Source organism: Elephantulus edwardii, unplaced genomic scaffold (genome assembly GCF_000299155.1).
Source record: "Elephantulus edwardii isolate Elephantulus edwardi_28Jun2011 unplaced genomic scaffold, EleEdw1.0 scaffold00117, whole genome shotgun sequence".
NCBI lineage: Eukaryota > Metazoa > Chordata > Mammalia > Macroscelidea > Macroscelididae > Elephantulus > Elephantulus edwardii.
The window spans coordinates 5,336,114-5,354,622 of record NW_006399867.1 but is presented as its reverse complement, the minus strand read 5'-3'; the positions used below and the strand labels follow the sequence as shown (position 1 = coordinate 5,354,622).

The window sequence follows — 18,509 nt, the reverse complement described above, 5'->3', positions numbered from 1 at the left end:
CAAAAGAGAGAAAGATCCATGAGATGGATCAATTAAGTCGCTGCAGCAAAGGGTGCAAGTTTGCCAGAGATGATAAGGATGGCAGAAGATAGGACAGGGTTCAGATCTGTTGTTCACAGCATCCCTATGAGCCGCACTTGACTTGATGGCGTCTAACAACAATTGGTGGCATTGTCTGTAGCGAGCTGTAAGGCTCTCATAGAGGGTCAGCTATGAGTCGATTGCACGTGACAGTGATGAATTATGAGTTTGAGTTACATTTATTGAATCCTAGATAAGTGCCAGGCACAGTGCTAAGGTAACTCACTTAACCCCATGACTAGCCAGTGAAGAGGGTAGTATCATTATCTTGGTTGGACAGATGAAAATGAGGCTTGAAGATATTATACGACTTGGCCAAGGTCACACAGCAAGGCATGGATGTCAAAATGTGCAAGTATGTGTGTTATGGTGGAGTGGGGTGGGGTGGAGTGGGAGGGATGTTTGTGGTGGGGTTCCTTGGTGCCGTGGGATCAACTCACAGCTCCCCTGTGAACAACAGATTTGCACCTTGCCCTATCCTGCTCCATCCTCTCTGACACACTGGAGCCCACTGCTTCAGCCCGTCTTGTTGGGGATCTTCCATAGTCTCAATTTTGGAAGAGTACAAAATCGGGAGCATTATCTCTTCTACCTCCACCTTTCTCCTTTTTAAAAAACAAAAAAAAAACCAAACCTCTCAGTATTGTCAGTCCACTTCCAGAAAATTTTCTAGCTAAGAATATCATCTCCTCTTACTACCTCAATATTGCAGAGAATTTAATAGCCACTGTGTGGCTGGCTGGAACTCACCTTTCCTGGGCTACCTAATCCATTACTTCTTCAGGCGTCACTCTCAGCAGTAAAAAGACTTAGCCACAATGATAGGGTATTACACACACACACACACACGCACACAATCACTCTCTCTTTCTCTAGCTCTTTATTCTACTGCTTATTTCTTATCACAATGTTATAAATGCAAACACCTTCACACTTGCAAATTTTTTTTCCTACTCTAAACAAAGCATCTACACAGGACTGGAAAGTGCAAAGCTGTGAGAGTTTAGCATCAACACTAACCCTTCACTGAAAACCCACTGAAAGGCCAGCTGAGTCTGTTCCAAGTCAAATGCAACTAGTGAATGAATTAAATATATCATTTATAATCCTTTAGTTATATAATCTAAAGTTAGAAACATATCACTTCTAGAATATAGAAATTACATATTTCTAGAAATTCTATGTTAATATATATAATTAATAATATAAGATAGACGACTCTCAGGTAAATAGTACAGATGCATGTTATAGAGTTTAAAAGAATAAAGAATTATGGAATTATAAAGAAAAACATTGTCCCCATCCTTCCTTTTATTGCCGATCCTTCTCCCACAGAGGAGCTGGCAGATTCGAACTGCATGCCTTTGGGATTGCAGTTCAGAGTCTTACCACTAGACCACCAGAGCTCCCCACACGTATTTATACAAATGATCTATTAACATATATAATTAATAATGTAAGATAGACAGCTCTCCTGTATATAGTATAGATGCATGTTACAGGAGTTTAAAGGAAAGAATCATGGAAATAGAAAGAAAAACTTTTGAGATTACACATGCTGCTGTTGTTATGTACTGTTGAGTCAGAACCGTCTCGTAGCCGACCCTCTACGTGGTTTTCAGAGTCAGTAAACTGCACAGGAGGAGACTGCCCATCTTTCTCCCATGGAGCAGCTGGTGGGTTTGAACCGTGTGTCTTTGGATTGGCAGCTAAGCCACCTGAGACTTTACTAACACAGTGCATTGTCTTACTAAATCCACACAATAATCTTGGGGGAGAGTCCCAGTAGTTCTATGACACGGGATAAATGTGAAAACTGAGGCACAGGAATGATAAATAACTTGCCCGATGTCTTTAAGTCAGTAAATGGCTGCGAACTTAAAACAAAAAGTCTTTTTTGCTCCAATTGACCCAGAAATTAAGGGATTCCCCCCCCCTCCAGCTACACTGCAGAGTCAAAAGAGAGAACTGGGCAGGGTAGAGGGAAATAAGGGGCATGACAGGGCAAATCTTCATGGTGGGAATAAACAGGGAAAAGGAATCGGCTGCTTTTGTTGAAGAGGCGCTTCCATTAGAGGACTCAGCAGATACTGTTACAACAGAGTATAAAGTCAATTGAAGGAGACTTGCAGGCCCGTTCAGAGTAAATAATCTGTTGGATTCCTTGTTCGGATAGGGGCAGAATATGGGCACTTGGCAACACTACAGTCGTGGTTTTGAAGATCAGTCTGGTCACGGAGAACGCTGGTGGCCTGGTGTGTACAGAGTTGCATTGCCAACTTAAAGGCAGGAGATTTGAATCCACCAGGTGCCCCATGGGGATAGGATGGACAATCTCCTCGTATGTCATTTAAAGCACCTGCAAACCCGACGGAAGTCAGCTATAAGTGGGTTCCAACCTGTCAGCACACAACAGCAATGCTCTGGTCCTAGAATGAAGAAGGAGAGCCAAGAGGTAGGGAAAACATCAGGGGCTAACTAACTGTAATGGTTCTGAGAAGGACAGAGCGTTTTACACATCCTCCCAGTTTTTGAGGGGTGCAAGGCACAAATTCACTCTTTGTTGTCACTGTGAAGGTCACGAAAGACTCATACTCCACTCTCATCTCACCCCACAGGCTGTGATATCTCCATAGGGGCAGATAAACGCTTGGAAAATCATGACGATTTTATTTCGCTGCCAGACATTCAGACACCTCTGGTTTTCCAAGTCACCTGCGAGGCACTTCCACAAAGACTGTCAGCTTTGGGCCCCTCTGACTCTTGAAGACTTTGAAGCCATAAACCGCTGTGAGAGGGCATTGCCCAAGAACTTTAACTTTGCCGCAGACGTGCTGGACCAGTGGTCTCAAAAGGAAAAGGTATGTGATGCTAGACTTCCATCAGATGCCTGGTGCCCACTCACTCCTCAGTCTTCCATTTCCCTGTTCTGGGATCCACTTGTCAAATGGAATTCTATTCTTCCATCCTTCTTCTCTTTTGATTGCTCTTCCTCCGTCCCAATGAAAATCTCTGAGCCTCAATTACATATGACTGTCTTTCTCTAGAACCAGCATTATGTTACTTGTCTTTTCATTCTTTTTTTTTTCTCCAAGTCTAATGCAACAGCTCCTCTTCCATTCTTAAGGCTGGTAACAGGGCTATTTAAAAAAGTAGAAATCTGCTGGAATGCATACAGATTATACATGAATGGAAGAGCATCGCCAATGCTTAGTCATAATTAGTACCAGAAGAGGGGAGTTGAGAAAAACCAAGCAATCATGCATAACAGAGCAAGCTTCTTGCTTTCTGATCCCCGCTGAATGTCAAGTACTCAGCTAAACATTTGACCTCTCAGTACTTACCATAAGGGGGAAATGCTGGACTTGTCTCCTCCCATGCAATTTACTGTCTCTGAAAACCTGTGAGAGAGTCAGCTATGAGTCAGTTCTGACTTGATGATACACATCAACTTATCAAAATGCACAGCAAGAGGCCAGACTTAAAAAAGGATATTAGCTACTAGATATGCTGTTGCTGATTTCTACCAAGTTGATTCCAACTCCTGTTACTCAAATACGTGCAGAATAGAAGTATTCTGCAGAGGTTTCCCATTGTGACCTTTCCGAGGCCGACTGACAGATCTGCTGCCTGAGGCACCACGAGGTGTGTTTCAAATACCATTAATATTGTTGTTGTGTAATGTCAAGTCAGAATTGATTCATAGTTTGACCCTCCAGCTGGTTTTTAGAGGCTATAAACCAAACAGAAGGAGAGTGGCCATCTTTCTCCCATGAAGCAGCTGGTGGTTTCAAACTTGGAGCTTTTGGAATGCCAGCACAGCTCCTAACCACTAAGCCACCAGCGCTCCATTTTGGTCACTGAGGGATTCCATTGGTAAGTATAAACCAAGCCAAATCCACTCTCAAGTGCAACTCATGATGACTGTTCATCAGATTCCTAAGGCTGTAAATCTTTATGGGAGCAAAATGTCTCACCATTCTCCTGTGGAGTTATGGTTCCTTGGATTTGAACAATTGACCTTTCAGTTGCAGTCCAAAGTATTAAACACCGTGCCACCAGGGTTCCTTGTGAGATATATACAAGGCATTAAGTAACAGTCACTTCTTAAATAGAGGAGAAAGTTTTCATGTAAAGTCATTTTATCTTTAAACATTTCTACTATTTGCTAATGAGTCCTTAAGTGGTGCAAATTGATAATGCTAACTGAAAAGTTAGTGGTTCAAGTCCACCCAGAGGTACTTTAGAAGAAAGGTCCTGAAATGTATTTCAAAAAGAGTCAACTATTAAAAAATCAGTGGGGCACGATTGTGCTATGATACACATGGTCACGAGTTGGAGTTGAATTGATGGCAACAGATCATACTTGTCAAACTCTGTTTGGAATCAAGAGAGAGCAGATAGAAGGTGATAGATAATCCCTCTTCAAAACTTAAGGGCATAATTTTGTTGCCATTTTTTTTTGTCCCTTTTTCAGCAACCTACCTTTTAGTAAGTCATTCTGATTTTTTTCAATTATGGTGATTAAACGAATTTCCTTCCTTAGAAAATTTGCACAAGTAGAAGTAACTTGATGCCTGGGATGATATGAAGAATAACAGCACAGGTATAGATATATATGACAAAAATAGTGAAAATGATACTCAAATGGCTAATTAAGAAATCCTGGCCTGCTATATCTTATCAGATCCCCATAATTAGCCTGGGGGTTTACAAATAAGAAAACTGAGGTTTGCAGAAGGTGAGTCCCTGGTCTTAGTTTATATAGCTACAAAGATTCCTGAATGGAGTCCCTGATGTTGTGAATGCTGATGCATTAGGGTAAGGATAAGCCTGTCACATGCGATGGAGTCATCTGGAGTATGAACACAAAGCCAGGGGCAGAAGAGGAGGCTGGAAAAAGATTCACAGAGGAACCAAAATGTCAATGGCATTTGGAAGCATTTGCCAACTGAAGAAGTTCTCAAGGCACTCTAGAAGGGGGCAGGAAGGGGAGTGGTGGCTTATTTTTCAGGTAACACATAAAGCCAGGAAGTTTTACCCTTGGCCGGCTCAGCAGCAAGAAGTTTCTTCCAAAATCAGTCACATTGACTTGGCCCCTGGCCTTAGTCTTTTGGATACAAGCAGATGTCAGGTTGCTAGTCAACCCAAGTACATCCATTAGCATTACTTGGATGGAGTAGAATCAAATTTAGGCAGGAGGAAAATTGATAGGAAACCTGCAATGTTTGGTGATGGTCTGAAAAGTCCAGAATTGGAACAGTTTCCCAAGGGCAGGGGAGCGCCAGGATCCAACAGACTGTTTCTTGTTCCAGGTAACTAGCTTTTGGTTTCTCAGAAAACTTAAAGTCCATTTGGAGAAGGTCTGACTGACTTAGCTTGAATCCTACCCCCCCTTAAAGGTCAGGGATGGGTGAGTACCTATTCATACTCAACAGGAGAGAAGATTGTTCCTCCAAAGACATATCAGGTTGTTGTTTTTGTTAGGTGCTGTTGAATCGAGTGTAACTCATCACAATCTTATGAACAGCATATCTGAATTCTGTCCTCCCCTGCGCCATCTTCACACTTCCTGACACATTAGAGCCCATTGCAGCAGTCATTGGGTCAATCCACCTGACTGAGGTCTTCTTCTCCTTCACTCACCCTTTATCCTTCCAAGCATCATGTCCTTCTCCAAGGAATAGCCCCTCCTAGCAATACATCCAAAGTAAGTGAAATGAAGCCTCATCACCCTTGTCTCCAAAGAGCACGCTGGCTGCACTCTCTCCAAGATATATTTGTTTGTGCTTTTGGTACTCCATGGGATGTTCAGCGCTCTTCTCCAACACCCCAACTCAAAGGCATCAATTTTTCTTCTGTTATCCCTGCTTATTGTCCAGCTCTCGGATGCAAAGTATATCATCAGAAAGACTGTGGCCTCAACTTGGTCCTCAAACACTCAAATCATTACTCCTCTATAATTTGGAGTGGTCCCTAACTGCAGACTTTCCCAGTGCAAAACGTCTCCTGATTTCCTGACTGCTGGTACCAAGGGTGCTAATTGTGAATCCAAGTAAGACGAACTTATTGACAGTGCCAATTCCTTCTCCATCCACCATGATGTCGCCTATCAGTCCGGTGGTAAGAATCCTTGTTTTCTTGACATTAAGATGCGGTCCAACTTGAAGGCTGCCTTTCTTGATCCTCTGCAGCAAATACTTGAAGTCTTCCTCACTTTCAGCAAACAAGATTGTATCATCTGCATAACGCAGGTTATTGAGGAGTTTGCCTCCAATCCTGATGCCATGTTCCTCCTCATAGAGTCCAGCCTCTTGAATAATTTGCTTAGGATACAGACATATCAGTTACTCCTATTATAATCCATGTGGTTCAGATCAATTATGTTAGGGGGCTCTGGTGCCTTAGTAGTCAACTGCACTGCAATCCCACAGGCATGTGGTTTGGATCACCCAAGGCTGCTCCAAGGGAGAAGGATGAGCAATCTCCTCCTGTGGGATTGACTTTCTCTAAAAACCCACTGGAGGGTGAGCTATGAGTCAGTTCCAACTTGATGCCACACTAGAACCATAATTCAAGGGAACAGGTTTGGAGGAGGAGAAAAGAGAGAAGTCCCATCTACTGGGGCCATATGAGCCTATTTTTTTCTTTCTTGTGTTTCTTTATCCAGACAGGAGAGAGACCAGCCAATCCAGCACTGTGGTGGGTGAACGGAAAAGGGGATGAAGTAAAATGGAGCTTTAGGGAACTGAGCTTCTTGTCCCGAAAGGCTGCCAACGTGCTCATCAAGCCCTGTGGCCTGCAGAGAGGGGACCGCGTGGCTGTGATTCTGCCCCGGATCCCAGAGTGGTGGCTCATCAATGTGGCTTGTATGCGAACAGGTAAGTGTCGAGACAGAACGTTTCTAAACCATATACAAACATATGGAAAAACTAAAATTTGAGGTTTGTGCTCGTAGAGGACAAAAACAAAGAGTCAAAATGAAGAGCAAGAACAGTGTAGTAATGCAACTGCCTTAAGAGGTCGGTGTTACAGTGATATCAATTTGCAGGAAATGAAAGAGGCTCAGAGATGTTAAGCAGCTTACGCCAGGTCAACAGCTAGAAAGCTATGTGATTGATATTCAAACTGAAAGTGAAGGTGGGCATGGAAGCCTCTAGGCAGTGCTGGGTTTTGGTGTCCTTGCCTGGATAATCCAGAATTTGTTTCTGCAGAATGCATTTGGATCCGTATTAATATGAAAATACAAAAGATAAAAAAGTCTTTCAGAATGCAAAGACTCCTAAGAATGTAATTATAGAGATCAGTTGGGAAAGCCTCTGCCTGTTCCCAAATGCAAAGATTTAAGTGATTCAATAACACATTTTATCCCGAAGTAGTTAATTTATAATATAAGAAGCTGCACAATAATCTCAAAGGCATGCAGTTCAAATCCACCAGCTGTTCCGTGGGAGAAAGATGGGTAGTCTCTGCCTGTGCGATTAAGTGTCAGTGAAAACCCGTTGAAGGGTCGGCTATGGGTTGGTCCCCACTCAATGGCAAAACAACAACCAATAAGAATTCTAATAGAATTCTTTTCCTCTCCAGCACTACACCAAACCCACTGCCTCTGAGTTGATCTCAACTCAGAGCAATCTTCAGGACAAAGTAGAAATGGCCCATAGGGCTTCCAAAGCTATATAATCTTAGTGCTTAAGGAACTGTGCTGCCAAGCCAAAGGCACATGGTTCAAATCCACCAGTTGCTCTGTAGGAGAAAGATGGGCTGTCTCCTCCCTTGTAGGTTATAGGCTCTGAAAACCAGCTGGAAGGTCAGATATGAGTTGGTTCTGACTTGATGGCAGTAAGTTTGAGAGTTTTTTGGTTTGGTTTAGCTTGGGTAGATAAATGGATGAATGGATAGCTAGCTAGATAGATAGATAGATAATAGATGTGTTGTTGATTACCATCAAGTCGAACATGACTCATAGCAAACACTTGAACAAAAGACCTGAAGCCTTTCAATAAGTTCGTAGAATTTCCAGAGGCATGTTGTTTAGGAAGTGGATGCCAGTCCTTATATAGATGTTGTTTTTGACTGCCATCAAGTCGAGCACAACTCATAGCGACCGTATGAACAAAAAATCTGAAGCCTTTCTATAGCTATTGTCGTTTCTCAAAGTTCATAGAGTTTCCAGAGGCATATATCTATAGGTGTGTATATATCTATAGGTGTGTATATATCTATAGGTGTGTATATATCTATAGGTGTGTATATATCTATATATCTATATCATCTATATCTATAACTATATCTATATCATCTAACCCAGAAGGATGTGGCCAAAGTGTTCTTTGGAGGCAAGGATGAACAGGCTTCATCTTTCATACTTTGGACATGTAGAGAAGTGAGGCCTTGGAAAGGGACACTAGGCTTGGAAAGATGGAGGGTGAGTGAAAGAGAGGAATACTCCTTAAGGAGATGATGAGGATGGCACGGGATAGGGCAGGTTTCAGAATAACTCTTCATAAGGTCACTATGAGTTGTACTTGACTCGCCAGCACCTGACAACAACGAGAGAGAGAGAGAGATCACCTTTAGGGAAGCAGACTGTATTCCATAATCTGCAGCCTCACCTAGTAGACAACACCATTTAATGGACAACAGTCCTTGTTCACCTCCAGATCCTCTCTCTTTCCCAGGGCTCATCTTTATGCCAGGAACAATTCAATTGACAGCAAAAGACATTCTCTACCGACTTCGAGCCTCCAAGGCCAAGTGCATCGTGGCCAGCGAGGAACTGGTCTCGGCGGTGGAGTCCATAGCGTCAGAGTGCCCTGACCTGAAGACCAAAGTCCTGGTGTCTCTGCAGAGCCGGAACGGGTGGCTCAGCTTTCACGAGTTACTCCCGTGAGTATCAGCAGCAGCGTGAATCACAGCTACACCTCAGAGTCTCTGGCTCTCAGGACTTCCTGAGAGTTGACCTGGGATCTTCTCCAAAAAAAAAAGGAATCACTTAATAAAAGCTGTAAGGCCAGAAATCTTTCAGCTCTGCCTCCAACTTCCTGTTGGGTGTAGCTCTGCCCCCGATTTCCTGCTGTGCCCATGAGTATCCCGCAGCCTGATAAGGAGTTCTTTCCACAGTCAATTGCCAGTAAAACAGAGGGATTGCAATGCACACAGTGCTTGATTGCAGATCTTGAAGGACTGTGAGATTTCCCTCAGAAACCACCTCCCTGTCTGGGGAGTGACCATTAGTTTTTATCCTCAGGCTAGATACTCATTTACTTAACAATACACTTTTGTTAGTATAGCTACAGAATGTCTACATTTAAAAGGAACAGTTTACTAGTAAGCAGACAACAAATAGTTAACATATGAGTGTTTTGAAAAGGTACTTTCTAATCCAGGAAAGATGCATTTCCATTCCTGGTAAACAGGCAGTTTCAGGCACAATTTACATCTGACTGAGAAAAACAGTTTCAAAAAGGTGAATGCTAATCTAGGAAAGATGCATTTCTTCGCCTGGTAAACTGTAGAGTCGGAACCGACCTGTAGCTCACCCTCTGGTGGGTTTTCAGACGCAGTTAATGGCACTGGAGGAGATTGCCCATCCTTCTCCGGCAGAGCTGCTGGTGACCTCAAACAGTGTGCCTTGGGGATTGCAGCACATCTTCTTGCCACTAGGCCACCAGAGCTTTAGAAATCTTGTGCATCATTTCCATACTTATATCCACATAGGTTTGCTCTGAGTTGGAACTGATGGATCCACCAGCTGTTCCGTGGGAAAAAGATAGGCAATCTCTTCCCATTTAATTTACTGCCTCTGAAAACCTGCTGGACGGTCCACTCTGGGTCAGTTCCAACTTGACAGGACACAACAACAGTTAAGAGTTTATGGCTTCTCTAATAAGAATGTATCACTGTACTAGAAATTGTATTCCCTGAAGTCTATAATGTTTACAGAAAAAGTCTGCCAACAACTTCCTTGGATAGTTACTCACTGTATCACCAGTTCCTAAGACATGTGCTTAAGAAATATTTACTGAGTGAAAGGATCAATTAACAAAGGAAATAATTTAATCTCTTTGAATGTCAGTGTTCATCATCTGTAAAATTATAACAATGCTGTACATAGCTCAACAATTAGTCTAAGGATAAAATAAACTAATATTTGAAAAATCCCTCATAAGCTGGGGAGAAGAGAGAATTAAGTAAAGTATTAACTATTGGTATCGCCCTTCAGACAGTAGTTAAACAGCTTATGTTTTTGCTTTGGTTTTCTTCAATCATCCAAAGAAGCTTATAGAATATAAGAGTTTTTGAATAACAGAAATATCTTTGATAATCTATCCTAGCAATTAATGTAAACAAATCCCTATTGTCCATTCTGGTGAATGCTCTTTGGGTCTTCTGTAAACCATGTGACCTCAGATAACTCAAGGTACATCTATGAAATTCGGTACCTTATTCAAAGAATGGGGCAAAGAATAGTCCATCTTAATGGACACCACATATGATGTCCACAATGGATAAGAGAATCCCAGATGGTAATGCATGTGAATTGCCTAGAGAACGCATGGCACAAAGCTATCACTCCCTGAGTTCTATAATAATTACAATGAACAATGGGGCTTTGCCTCACATACTCTGGGCATGTTGCTAGGAGGGGCTATTCCTTGGAGAAGAACTTGATGGTGGAGGGTCAGCGAAGGAGAGAAAGACCCTCAACTAGATGTATTGACATGGTGACTGCTGCAGTGCGCTCTACTGTGACAGGAAGTATGAGGATGGCTCAGGACGAAGAGGGTTCAGATCTTTTATTCATAGGGTCACTATGAGTCTACTCGACTCGGCAGCACCTAACAACAACAAAACTGATAAGGAGTTGCACTGTGAACCCGAAGACACATGGTTCTAATCTGCTAAGTGCTCTGCTAGAGAAAGATAAGCAATTGTCTCTCATGTGATTTACAGTCCCTGAAAACTCACTGGAGGCCCAGGTGCTGATGTTGTTGGTGGTGCTATGTGTCGTTGAGTCACCTCTGACCCATAGTGACCCTATGTACAGCAGCTCTGAACCCTGCCCTGTTCTGAGCCAGTCTCAACAATTCCAACACACCAACCCCCATTGCCCCAGTTACCGTATCAATGCATCTCGTCTGGGGTCTTCGTCTCCTGTGTTGTCCCTCTGCCTTTCTGAGCATGACATCCTTCTCCAAGGACTGGTCTCTTCTGGCCACATGCCCAAAGTAAGCGAGACGGACCTTGAGTTGGTTCCAACTCGACAGTACACATCAACAGTAACAACAGTTATGATGGCAGTGAGTTGAGTACCATTAACATAATCTTCAGGTTAAAAATCTCTCGGCTCTGCAAGTAGTTCTCTAAATCAGCCGTGCTAAAACTATTTCAGTATATATTTCCAATTGTAAAATATTTTTTGGATACTTCTGTAATAGCTGTTAGTTCTTTATTTGAACATAATATACCTGAGAGGGTTTATATTTTATCATTATCAAAAGGAAAAGCTGTAAAGAATTCATAACATAATACATACAATTGCAAGTTCTATTTTTGTGCCTCACACCAATTGTCTTATATGCTTCCCTGCACGCCCCCCTCCGCCTTGCAGCAAGCACCTGTACTACAGAAAAACTTGTCCTCGGCAATTTGACAAAACTCTGTTGTGTCCCATGAAACCTTAAAGCTAGCACAAAAGGAAAATAACCTTAAACTTGTATGAATTTCAAACTGATTTTGCATATACTGCAGGAGGTGATTTTTGAGACAAAGAGAATCATCACTTTATGCAAAGTGTCTTCAGAATGTTTCAATCTCATTAAGGTGAAATTAGTGTTTCTGCCCATCGAATCAAGAGGTACACGTTGCAGGATTACAGTTGAGGTCCTTTATTAGCTGTGCATGGGCGGAGGGTCCCCGCAACAAGGTAGGATCCCCGCTTTTGGTGTCAGTTAAGAGACTTTTATACTTTTGCTTTCTACAACTGCTGGGCTACTTGCTACAGCAGTCTACTGTAGAAACACTTCAAGGGCACAGAGATACATGGACTGCATTATGCTATTGAAATATTTCAAGGGCACTGTAAGGTCGCCGAGGAAGGACAGAACCTAGTGCAGGCTACGAAAGATAGTTTATTGAGGAGAAACTGCTGGGCTGACTTACACAGAAGACCAGTCCCCACTGAGTTAGAGGGGGATTTTTTACGTTCTTACCAGGGACCTGGGGAAGGGGATGCATACAGAAACTTCCTTCAAGATAGGAAAGTGGGCTGGGGTCTCAGATAACTATTCCTGGGAAAATGGGGATAGGGTTGTTTCACAGAGACAAAAAGCACAACTTGCTGTTTCCTGCGATTGGATTCTCTCAGTAGCCATTCTGGGAGAGGAAGTCTGGGCTCTGCAGTCTTAATAGGCACAGAGATACATGGACAGCATTTTGCTTTTGAAACATTTCAAGGGCACAGTGATCCATGGAGCACAACACATCTAAATAGTAACAGTTACTGTTCTGGGAAGCAGTTCAAGACAAAGCTTTTAAGACTTGAGGGGACACTTCCCACCCAGGGGTTTACGTTCCTCAAACAGAGTGCTGTATAAAATGTCGTCTGTTTGGCTTCTCAGTTAGAACATGAAGAGTTTTCCTAAAGAATAAGACCAGGACAACTGTCTCCAGGAAACCAAGCAAAGCACTCACAAAATCAAACAAACCTGCTGCCATTAAGTTTCTAGAAGACAAAGTAGAGCTGAACCTTACAGGGATGCCAAAGCTGTCATTTTATTATTTATTATTATTATTATTTGTCATGAAAGTTTACATAGATGTAGGGGGTGTCCATTCATTCATTGTTGCCATTTTCTCCCTGCCCACCGCTCCCCCCCAATTCACTCTTCTCCTTGAAAAGTAAAACTCTTTCATTGCAAGTCGGCAATCTTTAAAGAAGTAGGTAGGTGCATCTCTCACCTACAGTGTCACTGGAATTTGAACTGTCAGCCTTACAGGTAGCAGGCATGTGCTTAAATCACTGCACACCCAGGGCCCCTTGAATACAACGATAATGGATAATGGCCTTTCTATTCACAGAGTTCGTATTAAGTCTCCTCACCTTCCTCCTTCTCCCAAGGAAAGGCATCTGTTTGTGTTAAAAGGATTCTCCAGAATTTCATAACAGACAAGAAAGACTATAGATGAGATGGCTGTTTCTCTTGTTATGTTCTTATAAAAAGAACCCATCCCTGTGGGCCTGGAATCTTGGGTTCATGTCTTGAAGAGATCGAAATAGAGCAGAAGGAATAGGATATGGAGGCAAGAAGCAGCCTAAGTTGTGCAGGAGATGAACTACAAGCATTTTTAGGTGATACAGGCCATGGTCTTTGCAATCACTTGTTATGCATCAGAGAGCTGAACAATGACTAAGGAGGATAGGAGGAGAATTGATGCCTTTGAGCTGCAGTGCTGGAGAAGAGTATTGAGGGTACCATGGACTGCTAAGAAAACAAACAGATTCATCCTGGAGAGGGCTAAACCAGGGGGTTCCTTGGAGGCAAGGATTCTGAGGCTTTGTCTGACATACTTTAGACATGTTATAAGGAGGGATTGGTCCTTGGAGAAGGACGTCATGCTGGGGAGGCTGGAGGGACAGTGCAGGAGGGGAAGGCCCTCTATGAGGTGGATTGATCCAGTGACTGGGATAATTGGGATGGGAGTGTCAGAGACAGTGCGATTGGTACAGGACAGAGCAGAGTTTAGGGCTGTTGTACATAGGGTCACTATGAATTGCAAGTGACTCGATGGCACATAACAACAACAACAGAAAACAAAAAAGTCAAATGGAAGGCCCAAAGAGCATGCAGAGCTCAGATTATGAAAGAGCTCATTCCTTAGTAAATCAACAGGTGTTAAGAAGGGAAATGTCAAGGTCAGGTTTGGGTTTTAAACACATCCTCTGGCAGCTGTGCAGAGGATTTATTATTTGAGGATTAAATTGGTACAGGGAATTCTGATGACTTAGTGATAAGGACTTGCACTGCCAACCTAAAGGGATGTGGTTCGAATCTAAAAACTGCTCTTTGGGAGAAAGATTGACAATCTCCTCCCAAGCAATTTACTGTCTCTGAAAACCGCTCTGACGGGTCTGCTATGAGTCGGTTCCAACTCCACACTACAAAAGACAGTTACAAATGGGATTGGTGAGACCGTCTTGGAGCCTAATGAGAAAGAAACGAAGGGAATCTAAACTTGAGCTTTGCTGGATAGAATGGAGGGGAAGGGGGGAAAGGACAATCTAAAAAAATAGAGGAAATAACTGTGTAAATTATTACCTAACTTGGGAAGGACTGGAGAACATTATGCTGAGTGAAGTAACTCAGTCCCACAAGGATAAATATTGTATAAGACTGTTATTGTAGAATGAGTACAAGGATCCAGGAGGGATGGGAGAGGCCAGAATCAAAGGGATGTGGATGTACAGGGGGAAGAAGGGATTAATCATTGGGCTGTACAATTTGATGGGTGGAGGGGTGAGGGAAAATAGAAAGAATTTGTTCAAATGTGTATTCGAATTTTGTAAATAAATGAGTGGGGAAAATTAAAAAGTTGGGCAGGAGCATGTAGGGTTGGAGTCAAGGTCAATGTGTTTTTTAACTTAGGTGACTGGGTGATGGGGAATGTTCAACTGAAGGCAGAGCCTGGAGATAAAATGAGATCCTGAGTTTCAAGCTGGCCATACTGAGATTGAGCATCTTTGGGCATTTAAATGTCTAGCAGACAGTAGGTACATGAGTTGTAGGGCCATGGCAGTAAAGCTACAAACGTATATATCTTCGGCATATAGTTAGTTGTGAAAATCCAGAAAGATGTCATTCTACCACGCATCCAAGAAAAGAGAGACATGTCAGACAGTGGAACTGTTGCTTGGAAATCTCCTTGTCATTCATTAATTATAGTATCTCTTAGCCAAAAAGGAAAGTTAAAAGCCTAGTTCTCTGAAATTGTTGTTGTTCTGTAATGTTGAGCTTTCAGAGGCAGTAAATTGCATGGCTATTTGGCATGGACAATGAATAAGGATGACAGAAAAACTAATGCCTTAGAGCTGTGGTGTTGGAGAAGAGTGCTGAACACCCCACGGACAGCCAAGAGAACACACGTACGTCTTGGAGAGGGTGCAGTGGACTGTTCTTTGGAGGCAAGAATGATGAGGCTTCGCCTCACATACTTTGAGCATAATGCGAGGAGGAGCTATTCCTTGGAAAAGGACATGATGCTGGGAAGGGTGGAGAGTCGGCAAAGAAGAATACCCTCGCAGGTGGATTGACATGGTGACTGCTGCAGTGGGCTCTCATGCGGTAGGAAGTGTGAGGATAGCACAGGAGAGAACAGGGTTCAGATCTTTTGTTCATAGGGTTGCTATGAGTTGTTCTCAGCAACAACAAATTGCATGGCAGGAGATTGTTCATCTTCCTCAGGCGGAGCGGCTGATGGATTTGAACCATGTGCCTTCAGGTTGACAGTGCAGCTGCTTACCAGTACATTTTAGATGGAGAGTACCAATTGATAATCCTTCAGTTCATTGTTTTGTGTTGCTTCAGGGTACTAAATATTGAGAATAAATTATTTCTGACAGTATGGTGTATTTTTATATAATTAATTATATAATGTATCGCTAATAGGTTTTTTTTATATTTTTAATTGCTATTTTAATGAAAGTTGACGGAAAAAATTGGATTTCCATTCATTCATTATTCCACATTTTCCTCCCTACTCCCCAGTTCTTTTTCTCTTTAAAAAGATTCTTTCACTGTTGCATAATTTCCTCCCTTCCTCTGCCCCCCCCCCCAGTCCACTTATTCTGGACTGTTGTCATGCAAATAATACCTTATCAAATATTTCTTTTAGACAGTTCTTTCTGTCATCTATTTAAATGCAGTGTCCATTATTTATCCCCCCTTTTCTTAGTTTCTTCCCAACTCCCATGTCAGTCATGTTTTATAAGAGTGGCACTATGCAGTATTTGTCCCTTTGTGACTGAGATATTTCACTCAGCATAATGTCCTCCAGGGTCACTCATTTTGTATTATATTTTATGAGTTCCTTGTTTTTCAGTGTTGTGTAGTATTTCACTGTGTGAATATATCACTGCTTCTTTAGCCATACATTTGTTGATTAACAATTATATCATTATTATCATTAATCTCTAATAACTTTCTTTGCTTTTGTCTTTTTAAAAATTTCTTTCAATAACAGTCTATCAGATTGATTACTGATATGAATTAAAATGTCATCCTTAACCCATTGCTTTCAACTAGGGAATGTTTAATATACTCAGTTTTCAAAAATTCTTAGCTATTGTACCAATTATCTATCACGAACAAGTAATTCTAAAATTTAATGGCAGAAAACAACAACCATTTTATCTTTCAGTATTATGTGCATCAGAAATTCCCACAGGGCTCAAGCAGGGCTGAGACAACTTGGCCGGGTCTATATGGCTCAAGGTGTGTGAGCTCACACACATATCCAGGTATTAGATGCTGTTGGTTGGATAATGTTGCTTCTCATCTGAGTGGTTTCTCTGTTCAGGATGACAGCCTGAGTATCTGTGTGGTAGCTGGGTTCACCCCAGCAAAAGTGGAAACAAAAAAATATCTTAAGATCTGAACTAAGAAGTACCAGAACTTCTGTCACAAAAGGATTAAGGTCAGTCGGGTTAGAAGGAGAAAGGAGTCCAGCCCCAAGGGAGAGTGGCTCACCCATCCGAGGTAGAAAGAATGCTGAAGCTGTTTCTGCAAACAAGTTCCTGTGGTTTGAATCCTCAGACCTCAAAAATTCTTAGCTATTAAACATTCCTATCAGAATGCTGTTGGCTTAAGCAACACATTGTTGATGTTAGATGCTATCAGTTGGTTCCAAGGCATAGAAACCCTATGTGCAACACTTCCTAGTCATGCGCCATCCACACAACCATTAATACACTTGAGACTATTGCTGTAGCCACCAAGAACCAAGTCAAAATAGCTTAAACAATAAAAAACCACCTCCTAATCTCACTAATAAGACCAGAGGTAAAGAGGTGTGAGAGTTGGTTAACTGAAGGATCCAAGGAGGCTGAAAAGAACCTAGATTTCTGGGTCTTTCTATCAGACTATCATCAATGTGTCTGTTCTCTCCTCCTGCACCTTAGGTGGGTCCAGGCATCATATACTTTCACAATTTCCAAAGGCCAGAAAACAGGGTGGGTCAGTGGAGGGCACAGAAGATAGCAACCCTTCCTCAAAAACCCTTTTAAGAAAAAGGAAACATTTCCTATAAAACCTTTGCACTGACCACAATTCCAGCATGTTTTTCTTAAACCAATCACTTACAAGGCAAGACCCATAGCTGATCCTGTAGCTGGGTTTCAAAGACTGTAAATGGCAAGAGAAGAGTTTGTCCATCTTTCTCTCGCAGAGAAGCTGCTGGATTTGGACTCCTGCAGGTCAACTCCGTGGCCTCCTTACCCACTATTATTGCTGTTGTATGCTGTCGAGTCTGACACGTCCCACAGCTGATCTGCCTGTGGGTTTTCAGAGGCAGTTAATCACATGGGAGGAGACTGCCCATCCTTCTCCCACAAAGCCTTCTAAGAAGGTATGAATTTGTGCTGCCAACCCAAAGGCAGGCAGTTAAAATCCACCAGCTGCTCCATGGAAGAAAGATGGACAATCTCCTCCCGTGCCATTTATAGTCTGAAAACTCACAGGAGGGTCAGTGGTAAATTGGTTCCAACTTGATAACAAAAACAACAACATAATATTAAGGGAAGGAATTACCACTAGTAAGGAAATGGACTAGAGCAAGAAACTGCGTGCAATCCTAAAGGCACGCGGTTTGAGGCCACCCACCGTTCCATGAGAGAAGGATGGGCAATCTCCTCCTGTGCAATTAACTGCCTCTGAAGACCCACCAGTGTCAGCTCTGGGTCAGTTGCAACTCCACAGTACAACAAGAAGGGCTAGGTAGTCATGGCAGGATCTGCCTTCCTTGAAAAATATTATTATGAGGGTTTTGTTTTGGGTTTGTGTTTTGGTTTTTTTTTTAGAAACAATGATTACAGAACAAAATCAGAAGTTTATTAATACAAAGGAAAAGAAGAAAATGGCTACATGGTCAGCAATCAACTGTGGCAGTCAGGGAGATTAAACCCAAACTATTACAAAGCTTGATTCAAATGCCAAAAGATTTTTTTCTTTAAAAAAAGAAAGTCTTCCTCAGAAGGATCTGATCAAAAGAGGGGAAATGCAAAAGAGGACTTAAAAATCTCCTGGGCTCTAGGTTTTATGGAGTCTTTTTTTTTCCTATAATTATATTTTATTAATTTTCATAAACATTTACAGAGATTTTGGGCTTCCACTCATTCATTGTTGCACTATTCTCTCTACCCTCCTCCCAGT

At 42.2% G+C, this 18,509-nt stretch overlaps 1 protein-coding gene across 1 annotated transcript in view; it reads left to right on the top strand.

The window, feature by feature from the left end:
* The first annotated feature begins 2,741 nt into the window (after positions 1-2,741).
* The window catches only part of ACSM4 (acyl-CoA synthetase medium-chain family member 4), a 34,946-nt gene continuing 19,178 nt past the window's right edge, over positions 2,742-18,509 (top strand). Inside the window, exons 1-3 of the mRNA XM_006892650.1 lie at positions 2,742-2,942; positions 6,752-6,962; positions 8,763-8,970. Coding sequence (XP_006892712.1) covers positions 2,742-2,942; positions 6,752-6,962; positions 8,763-8,970 — 620 coding nt within the window. The remainder of the gene's footprint in view (positions 2,943-6,751; positions 6,963-8,762; positions 8,971-18,509) is intronic.